The sequence below is a fragment of the Necator americanus genome, chromosome V (genome assembly GCF_031761385.1).
Source record: "Necator americanus strain Aroian chromosome V, whole genome shotgun sequence".
Lineage (NCBI taxonomy): Eukaryota > Metazoa > Nematoda > Chromadorea > Rhabditida > Ancylostomatidae > Necator > Necator americanus.
In genome coordinates, this window is record NC_087375.1 from 4,509,017 (window position 1) to 4,529,336 (window position 20,320).

The window sequence follows — 20,320 nt, forward strand, 5'->3', positions numbered from 1 at the left end:
GTCATAGATCCTCTACGACTAACACTTAAGTCTTAGGGTCCCAACTGGTTTAATTGTTTACCTTGAGAAATAAGGGTTTCACTGAGCGCCCCCCTCTCCTCGCACAACTACATTTTACCCAAAAACGTTTTCAACGAAAATAGACCTCTTATCCCGAACGAGTCAAGGATCGGTCTTGAAGACAACGATTTCTGTGTCGTTCCCTTATCGAATAACAAAGAAAAAAAGTTGCGCTAGGCCAGCAATCAATAGAGATCTTCATCCTCTAACAAGATATGGAGGATTAATGACACTTCTAGCTAGTTCATTTCTACTCTTACTTCTTATTGTGAAAAGCTTCTGCCTTCTGAAAAGCTTAAAGAAAAAAGGAACTAACTAGCATTTCTACGTGCACAGATTCTGGACAGTAATTCTCGGCATAACATTAATATTAGCAGCCTGCACTAGCAGGACATTGGAGGTAAAATTTAGTTGAGGGGAAGGGGGCACTCAGTGGCGCCCTTATTTCTCGAAGTAAATGAAAGTGAATAATATTTTTTGCATTGTAGAGAGTCCTTCAATACAAATATATATATATATATATATATATATACAAAAGTGTTGCTGCCTTGTTTTGTACATCCATACATAAGAATCAGAACACCTTTATTCCTGCAATCTGCGTATTCCTAAGCAGATAAAAACAAATTCCAAGTGAATGACATCGGACCACAACATTGTACAACACAAAAAACGAAAAAGACATTAAAATGGGGGAAATTAATATACGAACAAGGCGATCGTGTTTATGCAGAACGCCTGTCTAAATCGACGTCTAGCCCCTAGCACAGTTTAGTAACGGCTTTTACCTCAGCTACTAGTAGTAATATTGGATTTTTTCAATCCATATGAACATCACATCACATCAACATCTCTTGTTCACTAAATGAGAATCCATAGGAAGATCAGTGATCCTGCGGTTCCAACAGTGCTATTTTCTGTCAATTAACGTTACGATGAATTTGGAAATAAGCAAAATTTAAGGCCAAGTTCTGCTCACACTTGCTTCGTACACGTGCTGTATTACCGCAATAATACGTTTCGTTGCGCTTCTTTGCGCAGTGCTGTTCTTGGAGATCTTACGTTACACGTGGGGTAAACAATAATAGGTGCTTCCTTTGTTGTCGATATCCCTCTGAATGCATGAAAATACATTGTCGTTATTTTCTCAAGTTATTCTAATGAGATACGATACAAATACGAAATACGAGCGATGTTCATTCTCTATTTATTCATTATTTAGATGTCCAATATTTCGACCAAAAATAGCCATACGGATGAAGTTATGGTGAGCAGTTCGCTTTCGAATTTTATAGTAGTAAAATGAAGAATGTTGTGTCTTGTAGGTGAACCAGCATCTTATCCGTGGAAGGATCCCCGTGAGCCGAGACTCCTCCATCGAACGAACATCTGATGCATCATCCAGCGACAGAAGATATGCTCTTTTTGCTCAAGAAATGTCAGCAGATACCGCTTCTTTAAGAAATGTGGATAAAATGGAGGTGCTTATCTTTGATCATAGTGATATCCGATTCAGTGAGTAAACAGTGTTTTAGTGCACAGATTTCATATTTTGTGTATCGCCTACCCAAGGGGAGGATAGCTTCACCCCCGTGAAAACAGGAGGATAGTTTCACCCCCCCCCCCCATGAAACTCAGTAGTGCACATTCATGTTGCAATAAACATATGATACCTCTGCAATAACCTGCTCAAAGCAACCTTTTTCCCCAAGAAATTAACTATGAATTAGTATATGGATGAAATGTGAAATATTCTTTTTCTATCACTTGCGGCTTATTTCTCATTATCAGCCTTTCACAAAATTTTGTGTTCTTTTTTAAGACTCATTTATACGTTTATTTAAATCTAGGGAGCGCGGTCAGGTTTTTGAAATAGTTTTCTTGTTTCCAATTGAGACAGTACTTACTATTTCTTGGTACTTCTTGTCCAGCTCTCTGTTTAGGAGATCAAACATCTGCCGTTAATTACTGTGTTCATTTCAGTCTACTAAGGTAGTCAAATTAATAATGATCGCAACGGCACACAAGAGTGGTCACATAGCTATGTGACCACTCTTTGTGAAGCTATAAAGAACTAGCTCTTCGATTTATTTAATCTTTATTTTCAATTTAATTCCTTCTATTTTTTCCATGGTCACTCCTCCTTACTGATGAGCCTCGGGAGTGAACTATTTGACATTGTTGGTCCTAATCTTCCGCTTCGTCTAAGGGTAGAGGCGAAACGAGGATCTTTTTAATCCTAACTCCTATATTTTTGTACATTTATATTGTATATAAAACTTTTATTATTAATGCTGACGATGTAGTCTTGCAATGTTGTGGGAAGATGCATCGGGTTAGTGTTTTTTTCCCTCCCGGAAAGGTCTAATACCAATGTCCATAGATAGATGAAAAGCTTTGCTTGCAGTAAGGCGGTTTTGAGCTATCGATCGTGCAGTCACGATCGAACCTCTTAGTGGCTGTGCTGCAGCCTTCGCTCCACAAGAGCAGGGTGTAGCGCAGTTGCTAAAGGGATCGACTGTGAATGAACAATGGATGGTTCGAAACTGCCGTAGGGCCTACCGAGCTTCTCATTCTTCCGACGTGGACAAATTGATGCTAGACTTATCTGAAAGGATAAAAACACTGATTCAATCTATAAGCAGATCTCCACATTCATTGCAAATGCTGAACACGCGTTCATAAAACCTCATAGAATTCTAGGTGAAGTTGAACTTGTAGACATATCTCAAAGGGATTGATCAACGCCGTGCGCTCTATGCATTCCGCCTAATTGTAAAGAAGGTATGCAAAACAGCTTTGGTTGCACCTGTGCCTCTACGATGCAATGTGTTACGTGATAGAAAAATGACGATTCAGTCGTCGTCCAACGTACGCAGTGTAACTGTTATAACTCAAAAAAACAGCAGAAGCTCCCCCATCTGCGCAGTTGCAGAAGTTGCAGTTTCCTTGGATAGCACATTTGCGGAGTTTCCTTGGATTGCTATCGTTCTACTACCCTACCTCCAGTAGTACATCGGTGCAACTTTGGCTGCTTTGCACACCTTTACTGGATTGCCAAAGAGAATTGAGCGTAATCACACTTGTGCTCATGAATTATACCGCTATCTCTCCTATCTGTTCTCCTATTGATATCCCAATATCACCAATTTTGATAATTCTTTATATTAAGTAGTTTTAGTGACGAATCCTCGATTGTTCGTGCTCTATTGCTGTAGTATTTAACATCTGGGTCACAGAGATGCGTAATATGGTTCGGTTGCTAGAAACAAAAATAGAACAGCTTCCAAAAACTATTAAAATTTGTTGGAAAAAGCCAAGTAATGTTTCTTTGTTTTTGTATTTCCTTCCTTAAAGGCGGTGTATCACGATTACCGATTGGCGCCGAACCTAAAGCGAAAGCGTGGAGTTTGGCTAGTCCATTGCGGAACTCAGTGTAGTTCTGCTCATCAGTTCCTAAGTTTTTTTTTTCTTTGCTTCCTTTTTTTTTCAGCACCCTTATTCATTGGTTTTAACTGAATAAGCTGGTGAGGTGGTATCATTGATCTTCAACCGCTCGTATTTGGATGCGGCACGTGCAGAAAGGGGACATGTTCCCACTGAAATCGTCTTTAAAAGAAGGCGTCTTCTACTTTTTTTACAACAATTAGGGAACCACGCTGGGTTCCACAATCTGCCCGAACTCTACGTTTTCGTTGTGGGTTCCGCACCGCGTCAAAATCGTTATACGCTGCCTTTAGGAAGCCGTTACAGTTTGAACGAAGTTCTCGATAAACTCGAATAAATTAAGTTCAGATGTCAATAACGGACATGGTGCGTCGTCTCTGGGAATCTCGTGAGGTTTGCAACGCCATCGAAGACTACGATAAAGAGCTTTTTGGAAAAATTGCGAACTGTATTTTTCGTTAATCTCAATGAATGCAATAAAACATATCACTATGGGTTTTACCGCACGGTTGATTGTAGAAAAAAAAATGTGACGCCTACCGAGCGAAAATTGCTACGTAAAACTAAGCATCACACACTGTTTCTGTTCGAACACGAGATGTGGACCTAGATTTTACTAAGAATTTCTGTAAAGACAATTCAGATCAGTTTTCTGCGAAGACGTTTAGATCCACTTTCAACACCAGCCTGGCGACTCAGTCATGACTTAATGAAAATAACCAAGCTGATCACGGATGCGTTCTAAGCATGGTGGAGATAGCGGTTCGAATCGAAGTAGAAACATCGCGAACTACAGCGTTGAATGGTGTCGCAGGGGTCGAGTGCGACCGCTTACGCAGCCGCACCGTGTTTCATGTCGTTTTTACTCTACTAAATTTACTAGAGGGACGGGTGTCGGCAAGACGTCTGCTGCGGCCAGGTACTCGATGGTTCGAAACCGCCGTAGTGTCAACCAGGACGTTCACCCTTCCGGAGTTGAGAAATTGGTACCAGACTTGTCTGGGAGGATAAGAAACACTGGATTGATCATCGGCTGAGCCCTGCAAGTCATTGCAGAGGCCAACACGCAATCGGAAACCTCAACGATTACAAATAGGTGCAAAACGCGTTGGCGCATCCCAAGTGGATTGATACGCCAGTGAATTTATCCTTCACTTTTATTATGACAGCGGACTAGAATTTTTCCACTGTTTTGAGATTTCCTTCGATAACGTCTTTTCCTTGCTAATCTTCTAATGTGCCTAGAATTTCCTCGTCATTCAGTGAAGTTACGTTCGTTCTTTCCCTGTTCTCGAACTTCTTTTCAGCTTGTTTTTCCCTAATGTATGGTTGGGTCAAAACGACGTGAGGAACGGACAGTTGCGTAAGCGGCTGCGCTCGAAGCGATGGAGTGGAGCGCAGCGGTTAGGATCGTGTTAGGATCCTCGCAAATTGCCACCCATCTTTGCAGTTCGCCATGGTCGCACCTCGATTCTAACCACTGTCTCCTCTTCACTGCTTCGAGCGCAGCCGCTTTCGCAACTATCCGTGCTTCATGTCAATTTGACCCGACTATATCAATGAAGATGCCCTTCTCATCTCGCGCAGTCCAATCACATCAGGTCTTGATTCTTCTTAGGTTACATGCACAAATGGTCATCGCTGCTCTTAAAGGCATCACCCCACGAATCTGAGGTGGTGCAGATTTCAGGTGGAATATTCGTATACAGGATGGGAGACTACGGAGAGGGGGGTGATTCCGTCCATTTCTTCCTAATTGCCGTAAAAAACGGCCCGGAAGATACGGCTTCATTCGTTTTGGCGCACCATTTCGTACAAGAGGTTCGATTGGAGCGCGCCAGTCTTGTGCGGCGCCGCATCTTCCGGGCCGTTTTTTACGGCAATTGGCAAGAAATGGACGGAATCACCTCTCTCTCCGTAGTCTCCCATCCCGTATGCGAATACTCCACCTGAAATCTGCACCACCTCAGATTCGTGGGATGATGCCTTTAACGGTAATATAAGCTCAGATAGCCTTTCAACTTCGTATCAGATGCTATCTTCCGGGATTTAACGTCGCATCATGCCTACCGTGAAAACTGCATTGTATTTTTATGTGCTTTTTGCTTTTCTTTTTGTGTTGAATTTTTGACTGTATTTTCCCTATTGTATTTTATCTTTTTTCCATTTTTTCTTTTAATTTCTCTTTCCTTTTTTTTCTTATTGTATTATATTGATCACTGTGATTCCCCCCTCCCCTCGAAGCAGAAACATGTACAAAGAAGACCATGAATCCTATTTTCCAAATACTGAAGTAGGCTTCGGTGAGCAGCTATGGTAAAGGAAGGGAAAGTAAAAGCGGAAAACAAAACTTCCCAATAAATAGTCTGTGAACAAATTAGCCCGATTCCATTGCATTCCCTTCAAAAATTGCTTTAGGCAATATCGCAATATCGCCTTAAACGCAGCTCTGGAGAAACTTTTCAACGTTGGGTCCTATCTACTAATGGTTGGGTTAGGTGTTTCGCACTCGGTAAGAAGTTTTGCTATTACTGCACGATACATGAGAGGTTCCATGCGCTTGTAAACCTCAAGCAAAGAAAGAAGCGAAAAGAACGTAGTGGCGCATCCCAAATAGAATGATAGTGTTAGTAGATAGTTTTGGGCACCTTTGAGTGTGAAAACTCCTTCTTAGGCTTCACCCCCACATGGAATTCTTTCTATAGGCCCCCAAATTGACACAATCAATGTCTCTGGGCACGTCTGAGTGGGCAACGTTGTTCTGAGTCTCCACCCTTGAACAGACATTCCTAACAGGACCCCAAATTGCCCCATTCAGCGTATTTGAGCACGTTTGAGCGCACAACGTTGTTTCTGGGCTCCACCCTTCAAAACGATTGGGTCCATAGGCCCCAGAAGTGCCCCATATGGCACCTTTGGCACGTTTGAGCGCACAACGTTGTTTCCGGGCTCCACCTTTGTACACAATTTGGTCCACAGGCTCCAAAATTGCCCCATTTGGCGCCTTTGGGCACGTTTGAGCGCACAACGTTGTTTCTGGGCTCCACCCTTCAACACGATTTGGCCCATAGGCCCCAGAAGTGCCCCATATGGCGCCTTTGGGCACGTTTGAGCGCACAACGTTGTTTCTGGGCTCCACCCTTGAACACGATTTGGTCCACATCCCCCCAAATTGCCCCATATGGCGCCTTTGGGCACGTTTGAGCGCACAACGTTGTTTTGTCGATCCTCCCTTGTACAGCATTTGCTCCCTAGGCCCCCAAATTACACCATTCTCCCAGACAAACCTGGTAGCGATTTATTTATCGACCTCGTAGGGATGAAAGGCTCGGTGAGCACTATGGCGGATTCGAACCTCTGTTCGATCGTGCAGGAAGCAGAACCTCTAACCGCTGCGTATCGTGGTTTGAGCACCGTTTGCAGCGGTTAGACGTACAGGTACACCCGCGCCTGTAAAATATAAATACTTGTATCCATTTGCAAAAAAAAAAATGAAAACTTCAACTCTGTGTAGTTTACAGCGCTTTAGAAGTGGATTTATCAGAATTTGAACAGCAAAAAAGCTCATATTCTGTGTACCTTGTTATGTCTGGGAGATCGCGAATAACTTTGTTATAAGAGGATCAAAAGGAATGTTTCAGGTGGTTTTTGAGAGAAGAAGTTTTGCCCTTAGAAAATAGTCATATAGCTGTTTTTTTTCCACCACCTAGTCCTCTTGGAATTTTGGATGTGACGAAATTTAAAATTTTTGCAGAAGTTGCAGTTTCCTTGGATAGCACATTTGCGGAGTTTCCTTGGATTGCTATCGTTCTACTACCCTACCTCCAGTAGTACATCGGTGCAACTTTGGCTGCTTTGCACACCTTTACTGGATTGCCAAAGAGAATTGAGCGTAATCACACTTGTGCTCATGAATTATACCGCTATCTCTCCTATCTGTTCTCTTAGTGATCCCAATATTACCAATTTTGATAATTCTTTATATTAAGTTTAGTTTTAGTGACGAATCCTCGATCGTTCGTGCTCTATTGCTGTAGTCTTTAACATCTGGGTCACAGAGATGCGTAATATGGTTCGGTTGCTAAAAACAAAAATAGAACAGCTTTCAAAAACTATTAAAATTTATTGGAAAAAGCCAAGTAATGTTTCTTTGTTTTTGTATTTCCTTCCTTAAAGGCGGTGTATCACGATTACCGATTGGCGCCGAACCTAAAGCGAAAGCGTGGAGTTTGGCTAGTCCATTGCGGAACTCAGTGTAGTTCTGCTCATCAGTTCCTAAGTTTTTTTTTTCTTTGCTTCCTTTTTTTTCAGCACCCTTATTCATTGGTTTTAACTGAATAAGCTGGTGAGGTGGTATCATTGATCTTCAACCGCTCGTATTTGGATGCGGCACGTGCAGAAAGGGGACATGTTCCCACTGAAATCGTCTTTAAAAGAAGGCGTCTTCTACTTTTTTTACAACAATTAGGGAACCACGCTGGGTTCCACAATCTGCCCGAACTCTACGTTTTCGTTGTGGGTTCCGCACCGCGTCAAAATCGTTATACGCTGCCTTTAGGAAGCCGTTACAGTTTGAACGAAGTTCTCGATAAACTCGAATAAATTAAGTTCAGATGTCAATAACGGACATGGTGCGTCGTCTCTGGGAATCTCGTGAGGTTTGCAACGCCATCGAAGACTACGATAAAGAGCTTTTTGGAAAAATTGCGAACTGTATTTTTCGTTAATCTCAATGAATGCAATAAAACATATCACTATGGGTTTTACCGCACGGTTGATTGTAGAAAAAAAAATGTGACGCCTACCGAGCGAAAATTGCTACGTAAAACTAAGCATCACACACTGTTTCTGTTCGAACACGAGATGTGGACCTAGATTTTACTAAGAATTTCTGTAAAGACAATTCAGATCAGTTTTCTGCGAAGACGTTTAGATCCACTTTCAACACCAGCCTGGCGACTCAGTCATGACTTAATGAAAATAACCAAGCTGATCACGGATGCGTTCTAAGCATGGTGGAGATAGCGGTTCGAATCGAAGTAGAAACATCGCGAACTACAGCGTTGAATGGTGTCGCAAGGGTTCCACGTAGATTCTAACCGGCAAGCTCGCCAATACCGCTTCGAGTGCGACCGCTTACGCAGCCGCACCGTGTTTCATGTCGTTTTTACTCTACCAAATTTACTAGAGGGACGGGTGTCGGCAAGACGTCTGCTGTGGCCAGGTACTCGATGGTTCGAAACCGCCGTAGTGTCAACCAGGACGTTCACCCTTCCGGAGTTGAGAAATTTGTACCAGACTTGTCTGGGAGGATAAGAAACACTGGATTGATCATCGGCTGAGCCCTGCAAGTCATTGCAGAGGCCAACACGCAATCGGAAACCTCAACGATTACAAATAGGTGCAAAACGCGTTGGCGCATCCCAAGTGGATTGATACGCCAGTGAATTTATCCTTCACTTTTATTATGACAGCGGACTAGAATTTTTCCACTGTTTTGAGATTTCCTTCGATAACGTCTTTTCCTTGCTAATCTTCTAATTTGCCTAGAATTTCCTCGTCATTCAGTGAAGTTACGTTCGTTCTTTCCCTGTTCTCGAACTTCTTTTCAGCTTGTTTTTCCCTAATGTATGGTTGGGTCAAAACGACGTGAGGAACGGACAGTTGCGTAAGCGGCTGCGCTCGAAGCGATGGAGTGGAGCGCAGCGGTTAGGATCGTGTTAGGATCCTCGCAAATTGCCACCCATCTTTGCAGTTCGCCATGGTCGCACCTCGATTCTAACCACTGTCTCCTCTTCACTGCTTCGAGCGCAGCCGCTTTCGCAACTATCCGTGCTTCATGTCAATTTGACCCGACTATATCAATGAAGATGCCCTTCTCATCTCGCGCAGTCCAATCACATCAGGTCTTGATTCTTCTTAGGTTACATGCACAAATGGTCATCGCTGCTCTTAAAGGCATCACCCCACGAATCTGAGGTGGTGCAGATTTCAGGTGGAATATTCGTATACAGGATGGGAGACTACGGAGAGGGGGGTGATTCCGTCCATTTCTTCCTAATTGCCGTAAAAAACGGCCCGGAAGATACGGCTTCATTCGTTTTGGCGCACCATTTCGTACAAGAGGTTCGATTGGAGCGCGCCAGTCTTGTGCGGCGCCGCATCTTCCGGGCCGTTTTTTACGGCAATTGGCAAGAAATGGACGGAATCACCTCTCTCTCCGTAGTCTCCCATCCCGTATGCGAATACTCCACCTGAAATCTGCACCACCTCAGATTCGTGGGGTGATGCCTTTAACGGTAATATAAGCTCAGATAGCCTTTCAACTTGGTATCAGATGCTATCTTCCGAGATTTAACGTCGCATCATGCCTACCGTTAAAACTGCATTGTATTTTTATGTGCTTTTTGCTTTTCTTTTTGTGTTGAATTTTTGACTGTATTTTCCTTATTGTATTTTATCTTTTTTCCATTTTTTCTTTCAATTTCTCTTTCCTTTTTTTTCTTATTGTATTATATTCATCACTGTGATTCCCCCCTCCCCTGGAAGCAGGAAGCATGTGCAAAGAAGATCATGAATCCTATTTTCCAAATACTGAAGTAGGCTTCGGTGAGCAGCTATGGTAAAGGAAGGGAAAGTAAAAGCGGAAAACAAAACTTCCCAATAAATAGTCTGTGAACAAATTAGCCCGATTCCATTGCATTCCCTTCAAAAATTGCTTTAGGCAATATCGCAATATCGCCTTAAACGCAGCTCTGGAGAAACTTTTCAACGTTGGGTCCTATCTACTAATGGTTGGGTTAGGTGTTTCGCACTCGGTAAGAAGTTTCGCTATTACTGCACGATACATGAGAGGTTCCATGCGCTTGTAAACCTCAAGCAAAGAAAGAAGCGAAAAGAACGTAGTGGCGCATCCCAAATAGAATGATAGTGTTAGTAGATAGTTTTGGGCACCTTTGAGTGCGAAAACTCCTTCTTAGGCTTCACCCCCACATGGAATTCTTTCCATAGGCCCCCAAATTGACACAATCAATGTCTCTGGGCACGTCTGAGTGGGCAACGTTGTTCTGAGTCTCCACCCTTGAACAGACATTCCTAACAGGACCCCAAAATGCCGCATTAGATTTGAGCACGTTTGAGCGCACAACGTTGTTTCTGGGCTCCACCCTTCAAAACGATTGGGTCCATAGGCCCCAGAAGTGCCCCATATGGCACCTTTGGCACGTTTGAGCGCACAACGTTGTTTCAGGGCTCCACCCTTCAACACGATTTGGCCCATAGGCCCCAGAAGTGCCCCATATGGCGCCTTTGGGCACGTTTGAGCGCACAACGTTGTTTCTGGGCTCCACCCTTCAACACGATTTGGCCCATAGGCCCCAGAAGTGCCCCATATGGCGCCTTTGGGCACGTTTGAGCGCACAACTTTGTTTTGTGGCTCCACCCTTGTACACGATTTGGTCCAAAGGCTCCCAAATTGCCCCATATGGCGCCTTTGGGCACGTTTGAGCGCACAACGTTGTTTTGTCGATCCTCCCTTGTACAGCATTTGCTCCCTAGGCCCCCAAATTACACCATTCTCCCAGACAAACCTGGTAGCGATTTATTTATCGACCTCGTAGGGATGAAAGGCTCGGTGAGCACTATGGCGGATTCGAACCTCTGTTCGATCGTGCAGGAAGCGGAACCTCTAACCGCTGCGTATCGTGGTTTGAGCACTGTTTGCAGCGGTTAGACGTACAGGTACACCCGCCCCTGTAAAATATAAATACTTGTATCCACTTGCAAAAAAAAAAATGAAAACTTCAACTCTGTGTAGTTTACAGCGCTTTAGAAGTGGATTTATCAGAATTTGAACAGCAAAAAAGCTCATATTCTGTGTACCTTGTTATGTCTGGGAGATCGCGAATAACTTTGTTATAAGAGGATCAAAAGGAATGTTTCAGGTGGTTTTTGAGAGAAGAAGTTTTGCCCTTAGAAAATAGTCATATCGCTGTTTTTTTCCACCGCCTAATCCTTTTGGAATTTTGGATGTGACGAAATTTAAAATTTTCCGACATTTTTAATTTGTCCCATCTCAATTTTGAGAGAACCAGGCGGTTCGAGAAAGAGAAATTTGCCACAGAAGGGTTTTCTTAGCCCCTCTATCCGAATATATGGGTGATTTTCCAAATAGCGTTCCATTTTCCTGGAATGGAAGAACTCGCCAGAAATCCCAATTTCTGCTAGCGAGCCAAGAAGTGTGTGATCCTGAATAAAACTCAATAACTCGAAGTAACTTAGAGCTAAGCAAATCATCTTCCAATCATAATCATAGTAGGGTAGCCGAGGATTTCCTCTATCAGATGGTCCAAGACTACGCTGTTTTTCAAATTTTTGATGCAACAAAAATGGTGAAAATTCTATTTTCCCGTCTTTGTCCCATCAAAATTCCAAAAAGATTAGGAGGTGGAAGAAAAACAATATAACTGCTCTTTTAGGGCACTCAAAAACTACCTAAAGCATTTCTTTTGGTCCTCCTATCACGAAGTTATTCACGATCTCCCAGACCTAACGGTGTGCACAGAATCTGAGCTTTTTTGGTCATTAAATTCCAATAAATCTTCTTTTAAACTGCTGAAAACTACATAGAATTGATATCTTCATCTTTTGAAAGTGATTTCAAGTTTCTAACTTTTTTTTTTTGCAAAAATTTGACTCAGCGGAGTGTCAAACCTGCATCTTTCCATTCTCGTATTGTAGGGACAAAATGTTGATTTTTCCGCTTTTTTTTTCGACGTTCCTCTGTTATTCGACCTATGCACCTGACTCTTCTATTTTTGGTCGTATGCGCTTTAATCAGAATTTAAAGATATTTAATAGATTTTACAATAAAAATATAATAGAATAAAAATGAAAGTATTTCAACACCAATATTTCAGAAGCATCTCAGCAAGTTTGCCTCTTCTGCTACTTGGTGTTTCTTCGCTTCTGTGAACTGTCAGCCGATTTCTCATTTTCTATTCGTTCTTCGGATAATTTTCGATTTTTCCTTTCCGAAATACATGATATTCTCAATATATTAGATTGGCAGCAGCTGAGAACCGTTGCAGGAATGTTAGAGGAGAAGAAGAGGGGGAGATGATCGTATTCGAGAAGGTCGTGTCCCATTACCACGCTTGTCCCTGATCGGGGAACATATACGTGGTACTACTCCTAAGGCGTTAAACTCCATATGTGGAGTTATTTGGACCATCGAAACCGTGACACATGGAATGTAAGGAAGTTACCATGAGCCATAGTTGGTGGGTAAAATTTCACCTACAATGTGTCCTTATGCCAATGCCCCTGAGCGATGAAGTGATCGGTTCTCATGGGGGCTTTCAAACCATGTACATACCGTCAGGTCGAACTAACGAATTAATTCAAACCTCGAATCTTTAATCATTTGATTTTCATATTCTTGTCCTATGAGTTTTCCACACCTACTTTTAATCAATTATGTGGGACCTTCGCTGACGCGTTTGCAGGCCTAACCCCAGCGGTTGCGCGCCTAGCAGTATTGCGTCTCATAAGTTCAGACGATCTGCCGGTACAGTGCTTCAGTTCCTCTGGAAAAAGGTTGCTTTCTTCTGCAGTGGCAGCTAGGCGGATTGTGTATCCGCAGTTTCAGTGAAATTACAATAAACCAATACAGTAACCTTGAACAGTGGACCGCCCTTTTCAGAGACCCAATAAGTATTGTATAATAGTTTGGTGAAGAAGGTGTTCCCTTTTTAGAATGATAGTAGAGAATTAACAAACGCTCAGTGATGGACTTCTGTGATTAGCTTGGTGATTGTCCGCAAATATTGTGAATGTGTTGAAGAACTATTGACAGCGCTGCTCCTTTGAGAATATTTACTGAGTTCGGAGACTGCGGTAAGATAAATAAATGAATGACATTTACTGCTGTGTACCTGATACAATTTCTACTAACAAATGTTCTCCATTACAACTTTTTTTTTACATATTCTTACGTACATATTTGTTTTACATCTCTGTTTGTTTTACAGTTCTGATGAAAGATCTACTGCTGTAAAATATCTAGCTGATACTGTACGTAGCTTGTAAGAAGGTTAAAGAGAACATGGAGTGGATTAACCGGAAAATCATCTGATTTAACCAGAAATGTATGCGAATCATACCAGAAAGTATTCTTTGTTCTAAGTATACAGCTTTTTTTTTTCTCCTTTTTCTCCTTTCGGGAACCATCAATAATTTTCTAATTATAATAACTAATTAAAGGCATCACCCCACGAATCTGAGGTGGTGCAGATTTCAGGTGGAGTATTCGTATACAGGATGGGAGACTACGGAGAGGGGTGATTCCGTCCATTTCTTCCTAATTGCCGTAAAAAACGGCCCGGAAGATACGGCTTCATTCGTTTTGGCGCACTATTTTGTACAAGAGGTTCGATTAGAGCGCGCCAGTCTTGTGCGGCGCCGCATCTTCCGGACCGTTTTTTACGGCAATTAGCAAGAAATGGACGCAATCACCTCCCTCTCCGTAGTCTTCCATCTCGTATACGAATACTCCACCTGAAATCTGCACCACCTCAGATTCGTGGGGTGATGCCTTTAAATTAAGTGTCTCGCCTCTTCCTTCTCCACCTTTTCGGTATGACGTTCGAATGTGACGAAGAGAACTTGAAAACTTGTAAAGTGAAGAGAATCTAATTTTGTCACCTCAATGAAATTCATATACATTGAGCGACAGTGTACTATGCACTTCGTTTTTGTGTGGATCATAACTTTAAACTCACTAGAGTACTGATGATCTCCGTCGAGGCCGCTGTTTTAGGTTTGAAAAAGTTTTCGTATCGAAAATTCAAAGGCGCCGATGTAGAGCAGTCTGTAAGACGTTCCGCTCCTTCTGTTCTGTGTGGACGTTACTTTTCTATGTGCAATTGGATCGATCGGAGGTTCAAATTTGGCAGCATTCCACGAATCTGAGGTGGTACGGATTTCAGATGGAGTATTCTTATACGGGATAGTAGATTATGGAGAAGAGGTGATTCCGTTCATTTCTTCCTAATTTCCGTAAAAAAACGGTTCGGAAGAATGCGGCGTGTGCACAAATGCTGGCGCGCTCCAATCGAACTCATTCTAGAAAATAGAGCGCCGGAACGCTTAAAGGCCGTTTCTTACGGCAATTAGCAAGAAGTGGACGGGATCACCCTTTCCTCCATATTCTACGATCCCGTGTACGGATACCCCACCTGAAATCCGTACCACCTCAGATACGTGGGATGATGCCTTTAATCCTTCATCCAAAATATTGCCTATGTTGTAAAACCATGAAACATCGTAGTAAAATGTTTATGCTGTTGATGTGCTTATAATTTCAAAGTTTGTGGGAGAATGAGGAGCGGGCCAACTCCTCAATCTTTGTTATGAGCTACCACTGTAACCGAAGCGGTATGGATGAAAAGATTCTGGCGATGATGTCCTTGGCGATGACTCGAACAAAGCGATTGTGATCAGGATAATCAGGTGTATCATCGGTTAGGCAGCTAATTAATAAGTGTTGTAGATGAAGTTTGCTGCCTAACAGAGAAAAAAAATGGGGATTATTATACGAGCTTACTTTTTTTTTCTCCTTATAAAACTATACATCTGCACTATTTAGTGCTTGGCCTGACGAGCTTGGCCAATTTGCACTTATAAAACTCTTAGTGATACATTCAGGTAAGTTTAGCGCTAATTAGTAGTAATTATAATTATCTCTGGATTTAGATTTTAAATTTAGCTGGACTTTCAAATAAAATTGTGGCCGTATTCTAACGGCGTACCCTGTACAGCGACTTACATGTAACTCTCAGGCGCGCAATCGTAATTTGTCTTCTTTTTACGACCCCGTATGTGTCGATCGTCACTTTCGGTGAATTTATGGGGAATTGATTTCGTAGTAGAATTAGGAAATCGGGGATTGGAAAGGAAAGGAACATCTCTGCTAGTTGGAGTTGACTGTTCGTCACTGCATCATTGGGGAAGGAGAAAAGTTCGTTTTCTAGGAGCAAGATCTCCGACATTAGCTGTATTTTATTACCTTTTCTCACCCTTTTTTTCTGAAAACACCATAAACTATGCGTAATGTGAGCTTAATTCGAAAAAAAAACCCAAATTTTTAACGGTGAAAATTTACATTTCAAATAAAAACTGGTCAGAAAAAGCGCGACAACGATTTTACCCTATAATAAGACCCGTCATTTTTGGATTAGTATAGTTTTGTACGAAATCATATTCGTTGGGTGGAGAATTGAGTTCTAGAGTTGATCCTTACAACGAAAACACGCAGTACTCTTAAAGAATTAGATTTTTTATCAAGGTCACCTTCTACCCGGATCACGACAATATATTATAGGGTAGATTAGAATTCTTGCTGTTGTTCTAATTCCTTCCATCAGCTGGTTTTCAGGAGCTTCCTAATTTCTTCCTGGTTTGTATAGTAAATTGGAGTGAACAACAAGAAAATTTGTTTTTAATGTTTACTTTTGACGTTATATTAGGAACTGGAATGTTTTTTGTTTGGGAATACTTTGAGACCAATTTTGTTATCATAAAAATGAAAATTTGATGATATCAGTGAAATAACTAAGATTTCAGCGCAATTTGTTTGATTCTCGCATATGTTGGTTCTTCGCACGGGAACATTTCCCGCAGATTTTTGAGAAGTTTGTCGTTTTGACTCAACTACATATATTTTCTGTAGATTTTTAAGAAATTTGAGAAATTCGCACTCCATTTTGTAAACATTGCAGGAAATTGATGCGCTTGGGATATGCTAGAACCAGTCAGATGGGTTTTAACTAGAAACTCTGAGGTAAAGTACTAGTTTGTTACTACAAGGGCAATATAAGATGAAGATGAGATGAAATTAAGAGTTGAAAATATTGAAGAACGATCATCATTGCGAAATGATGGAATTAGATACTTCAACATTTTGATTCTAATGTGATTTCTGATGTTGAGACGATTAAAAAAGAAAGGAAGAAACAAGTTTTCTTGAGGCGTTGATTTTGATTTCGATTGTATGCAGTGTCAGAACTTTTAGTAACGCACTATAATTTCTGAATAAACATGATCTACACGGGTGGATAATGCATCCATACAAAAACTCTTGAAGAAGATTAACAAATTCTTTAAAAAGGTGATCACGAAAGGTTCGCATCGTGGAGACTCAAATGGAGTCTTGTCGGGGCACCCACGGGAGAACTAACAATAATAGTAATAATAACAATAATAATAATGATAAAATGACATTTTAGTATAATAAAAATATAATAAATAACATTTTAATATTATAATAATAACAATAATAATAAATAACCAGAAAATAAGCGATACTTTCACTTGGAATCTAATCAAATTAGGATTCATGAAGCTAAATTCTTTCTTTCTTTGAGTACTTCTTTTTAAATTGTATGCTTGTACCTATGGATTGAAGTGTTCGAGGAGAACCTGAAGAGCGAACCTTACTTTATTCAAAAAATATCAATATCAAAATATTCACATCCACATTCATACCACCACCAACCTCCAAGGCGAACACACCTTCATTTTTTCAAAGGCAAGTGTGTGAAGAGTTGTTTTATTGAATATTCCTGAATTCGCAGCAGCTCATTAGACTAAATTTTAATCATTCAATTTAATGAAGCTGCTCTGAATTTCGAAAATAGTTTAGCTCTAATTTAAGTTGGCAAGAACTGATATGGTGGATAAATTTATCGACGCGCTAATTATTTTTTCATCGGTGGACCGGAGATTTAATTTGAAGAATTGGGCAGAGCTGGTTGACCAGTCGAAAAGTTTTGATTCTTTAATTCCATAGAATCATAGATTCTTTTATTTCGCGGTTCATATAGATCTCACTTTGAACCTATACATACAAAACATTGCCTTCTGCGAGCGCTTCTAGATACTTTGCAAAAAAAAAATCATTTCAAAAATATTATTTGTTTCCGTTAGATTTCAAGTGCTATTAGCTGTGCACTAAAAAAAGTGTAATTCAAAATAAATTTTGAATTGTATTTGATCGCGCAATATTTGTTGTTCTTCGCGACATTCACGTTGAAGAAACAACCTTTGCTAGTGGCGGAGATATTCTGTATTTATGTGAGTATGAGGATTGACGACATCCAATCCCAAAATTCTTTACCGGTGGAGACTTATTTCACTTTGTTCCATCTTCAGAATGTACTTGTGGTTTTCTGTAGGTTCACAGAAAATATTACGGTGGAATGATGTTTTATCTAAAGTATTTAAAGAATTATGCCATAACATCGTAAATTTAAAGAGTTATCCCATAATCTCATTACAGGAAAACTGAAAAGCGTAACGCAATCAAAGAATCTGCTGAACCTACTAGAATAACTTAGTTGAGATGATCAATATTAATCAATTTAAACAGCTCTTATGTTATTACATTCAATCATCATTTACAAAAAAAAATTTAAAAAATGTCGTATAACCGGAATACATGCATTCGAGACAGAGCCTGCACCAATACTATAGTCAATTTTATTCTTGAAAACTGTCAAAAATGTGTTTAACAATGTAAAGAAATGAATGAATGAGCTTTCAAACGATTTAACATGGAAAATCGCTCAGTCAAGGACGATATTTTAGCATGTGACAATTAAATTTTGTAAGGAACCTGTAGAATGGGTCATGTGTGCTGTCAATACTGAACTAATCCACAATTCTGATTGCATGTTTTGTTAGGTAGGCCGAAATTGTACTGTATTACTGTAGATTCTCATTTATGTTTAAGAATTTCACCAGTTTTCACCCGTTGGGTTGAGGGAACCGGACATAAACGTAGTTACCATCTCAAATGTTTCATTCCCTTTTTAAAAAATTCTTTGGTTTTTCAGAATCTGGCAAAGAGAAAGTCGGCTAACCAGGATTGAAAATCGATAAGGATCAGAGCTTATGTCCTATGCAATCCAACCGGGCAAATTGAAAGTTATCGGTTATAAAACCTTACATCTGAATTAAACATCTCAATCAATACGAAAATCCGAGTATTGAACGTTTTTCTTCGAATGAATTCCTTTTTTTCTGCTCCATGATGAAATTACAACTCAGCGAAAGCTTAAAACGATAACTTACGATGAATCATGTGGAATGTTCTAACCTTGGATACTATGCGGAACTAGTTCAATAAGGTGAAAATTTTTTATTAGGTTAAAAATCACTTTGCTAGGATCATCGTACAAAAAACACAGATCGGGAAACCCTCGATTCGTTTTATCGTCCTTATTATTTCGTCGTTTCAGTTAGGTCGTCGAATTGAAACAACACGAATGCATGGAAGGACAGGCGATACAATCTCGATGAGATGTAATCAGTCGGCAAACTCGCTGAGTCCGTCACAATGGCAAAAAGTAGCAGCTATCGTAAACGGGCGCTCATCTATGATGATTTCGTCGGGTTAAAGGAATTGTATGTCCATTGAACAATAGGAAAAAATTCGTAAAGGATCGTTTTGCTCTTCGCTCCTTATCTCACTTAAGTAGCAGTTGTTTTGCGTAGTTTTACGTAATTTAGCATGTAATTTAAGTAATTTAGTAGCTTTATTTAATTTTTATTGACTGTAGAAGAGTGGTAATAAAAATATGCTCACAAAATTATCGCCTGAATAATTCGTAGAATACGGCAAGGATAACGAAAAAAAAAAGCCAGGTAACAATTTAAAGAAATCCGGAGCAGGAGCTAGAGTCTTTCTCTCTCACTCTCCTCCAAAGCGGTATCTCACCGATTCCACAGGCAGACAAAGAGATAAGGAGGAATAATTGTGGTAGCGTGGGATTGAAACAGATAGAAACAGTTGTCGTTACCCTTTGTCTGTGTTTCCTGAAATACACCCAAATGGTTTTCGTAATTTATGAACTACCCATAAGTTGGTCCACTGGTGCATCGTTGGCTCCTTTATTTACTTCCTAGTACTTATTTACTAAGCTCATTGGTGTGTCAAAAACAACAAAAAAGGAAAAGTATATAAGCAAAAAGAAAAACATACGGTATGACCAGGTATTAGTTCTGCGTAGGATTGCAAATAAGTATAGAAATACAGAAAAATCTTCGCTTTGAGACAATTTTTATCATACAAAAATGGTAATAAAAGTATGCACACAGAAATATTACCGTAATAAAAGAATAATATAGTAATAAAGTGGAAATTTATCGTATAAGCATTGTAATAGAGGCTTATTTGAAGCTGACAATTTGGAATAAATGAAAATTAAAGGAAACTAAGTGAGTTTACCTTACAAAGCTAAATAGTAACCTTTAGTTTACCTTTCGAAGTGTCGCGAATAGGTATAAGTGAAATTAAAAAAATAATATAAAAAATAGAATAATATATAAAATAGAAAAATAGAATGGTATAAAAATGGTATAAATAGCATAAAATAACTATAAATATTGAAATATCTGCTGAATTTTCAGTCGTTCATTTATTGGAAGAGGATATGTAGTCTGTTTCGCTTTGTTCAGAAACCTCTGCGAGATGGGATGGGCGGGTAAAATCACCGATACTCACTTCTGTAGATGCGATCGCAACAATTTCACGCACTCTCCCTGCTCACCAAATATTCCGTTGGCCTCTGCCATGCCCCTCAAGCATATCCGAGCAATTATAGATATTTACGCCTATACATAATAGCTATCAGACAAAACGGACCAGTATGAAAAGTAAAATTTTAATGAAATGAGTCAACACAGGAGGTATTTCCTTGTAGTCGAGGCCAAATTGGAACACAACTTCAATTCGTAGTGCCCTCGAACCTGT

The 20,320-nt window shown here is 40.4% G+C and overlaps 3 protein-coding genes across 3 annotated transcripts; 1 reads left to right on the top strand and 2 right to left on the bottom strand.

The window, feature by feature from the left end:
• Nucleotides 1-1,282: 1,282 nt before the first annotated feature.
• RB195_012896 (uncharacterized protein) lies at nucleotides 1,283-8,234 on the top strand (the record flags this gene model as incomplete). The annotated part of the gene is made up of 3 exons (XM_064202482.1): nucleotides 1,283-1,327; nucleotides 1,386-1,541; nucleotides 8,121-8,234. 3 exons carry the CDS (start codon nucleotides 1,283-1,285, stop codon nucleotides 8,232-8,234), a joined length of 315 nt encoding a protein of 104 aa, XP_064058363.1.
• On the bottom strand, nucleotides 6,185-6,751 carry RB195_012897 (uncharacterized protein; the record flags this gene model as incomplete). The annotated part of the gene is made up of 1 exon (XM_064202483.1): nucleotides 6,185-6,751. One exon carries the CDS (start codon nucleotides 6,749-6,751, stop codon nucleotides 6,185-6,187), a length of 567 nt encoding a protein of 188 aa, XP_064058364.1.
• A 2,249-nt stretch (nucleotides 8,235-10,483) lies between the features above and the next one.
• Nucleotides 10,484-11,053, bottom strand: RB195_012898 (uncharacterized protein; the record flags this gene model as incomplete). Its single annotated transcript, XM_064202484.1, has 1 exon — nucleotides 10,484-11,053. One exon carries the CDS (start codon nucleotides 11,051-11,053, stop codon nucleotides 10,484-10,486), a length of 570 nt encoding a protein of 189 aa, XP_064058365.1.
• Between the last annotated feature and the right edge of the window lie 9,267 nt (nucleotides 11,054-20,320).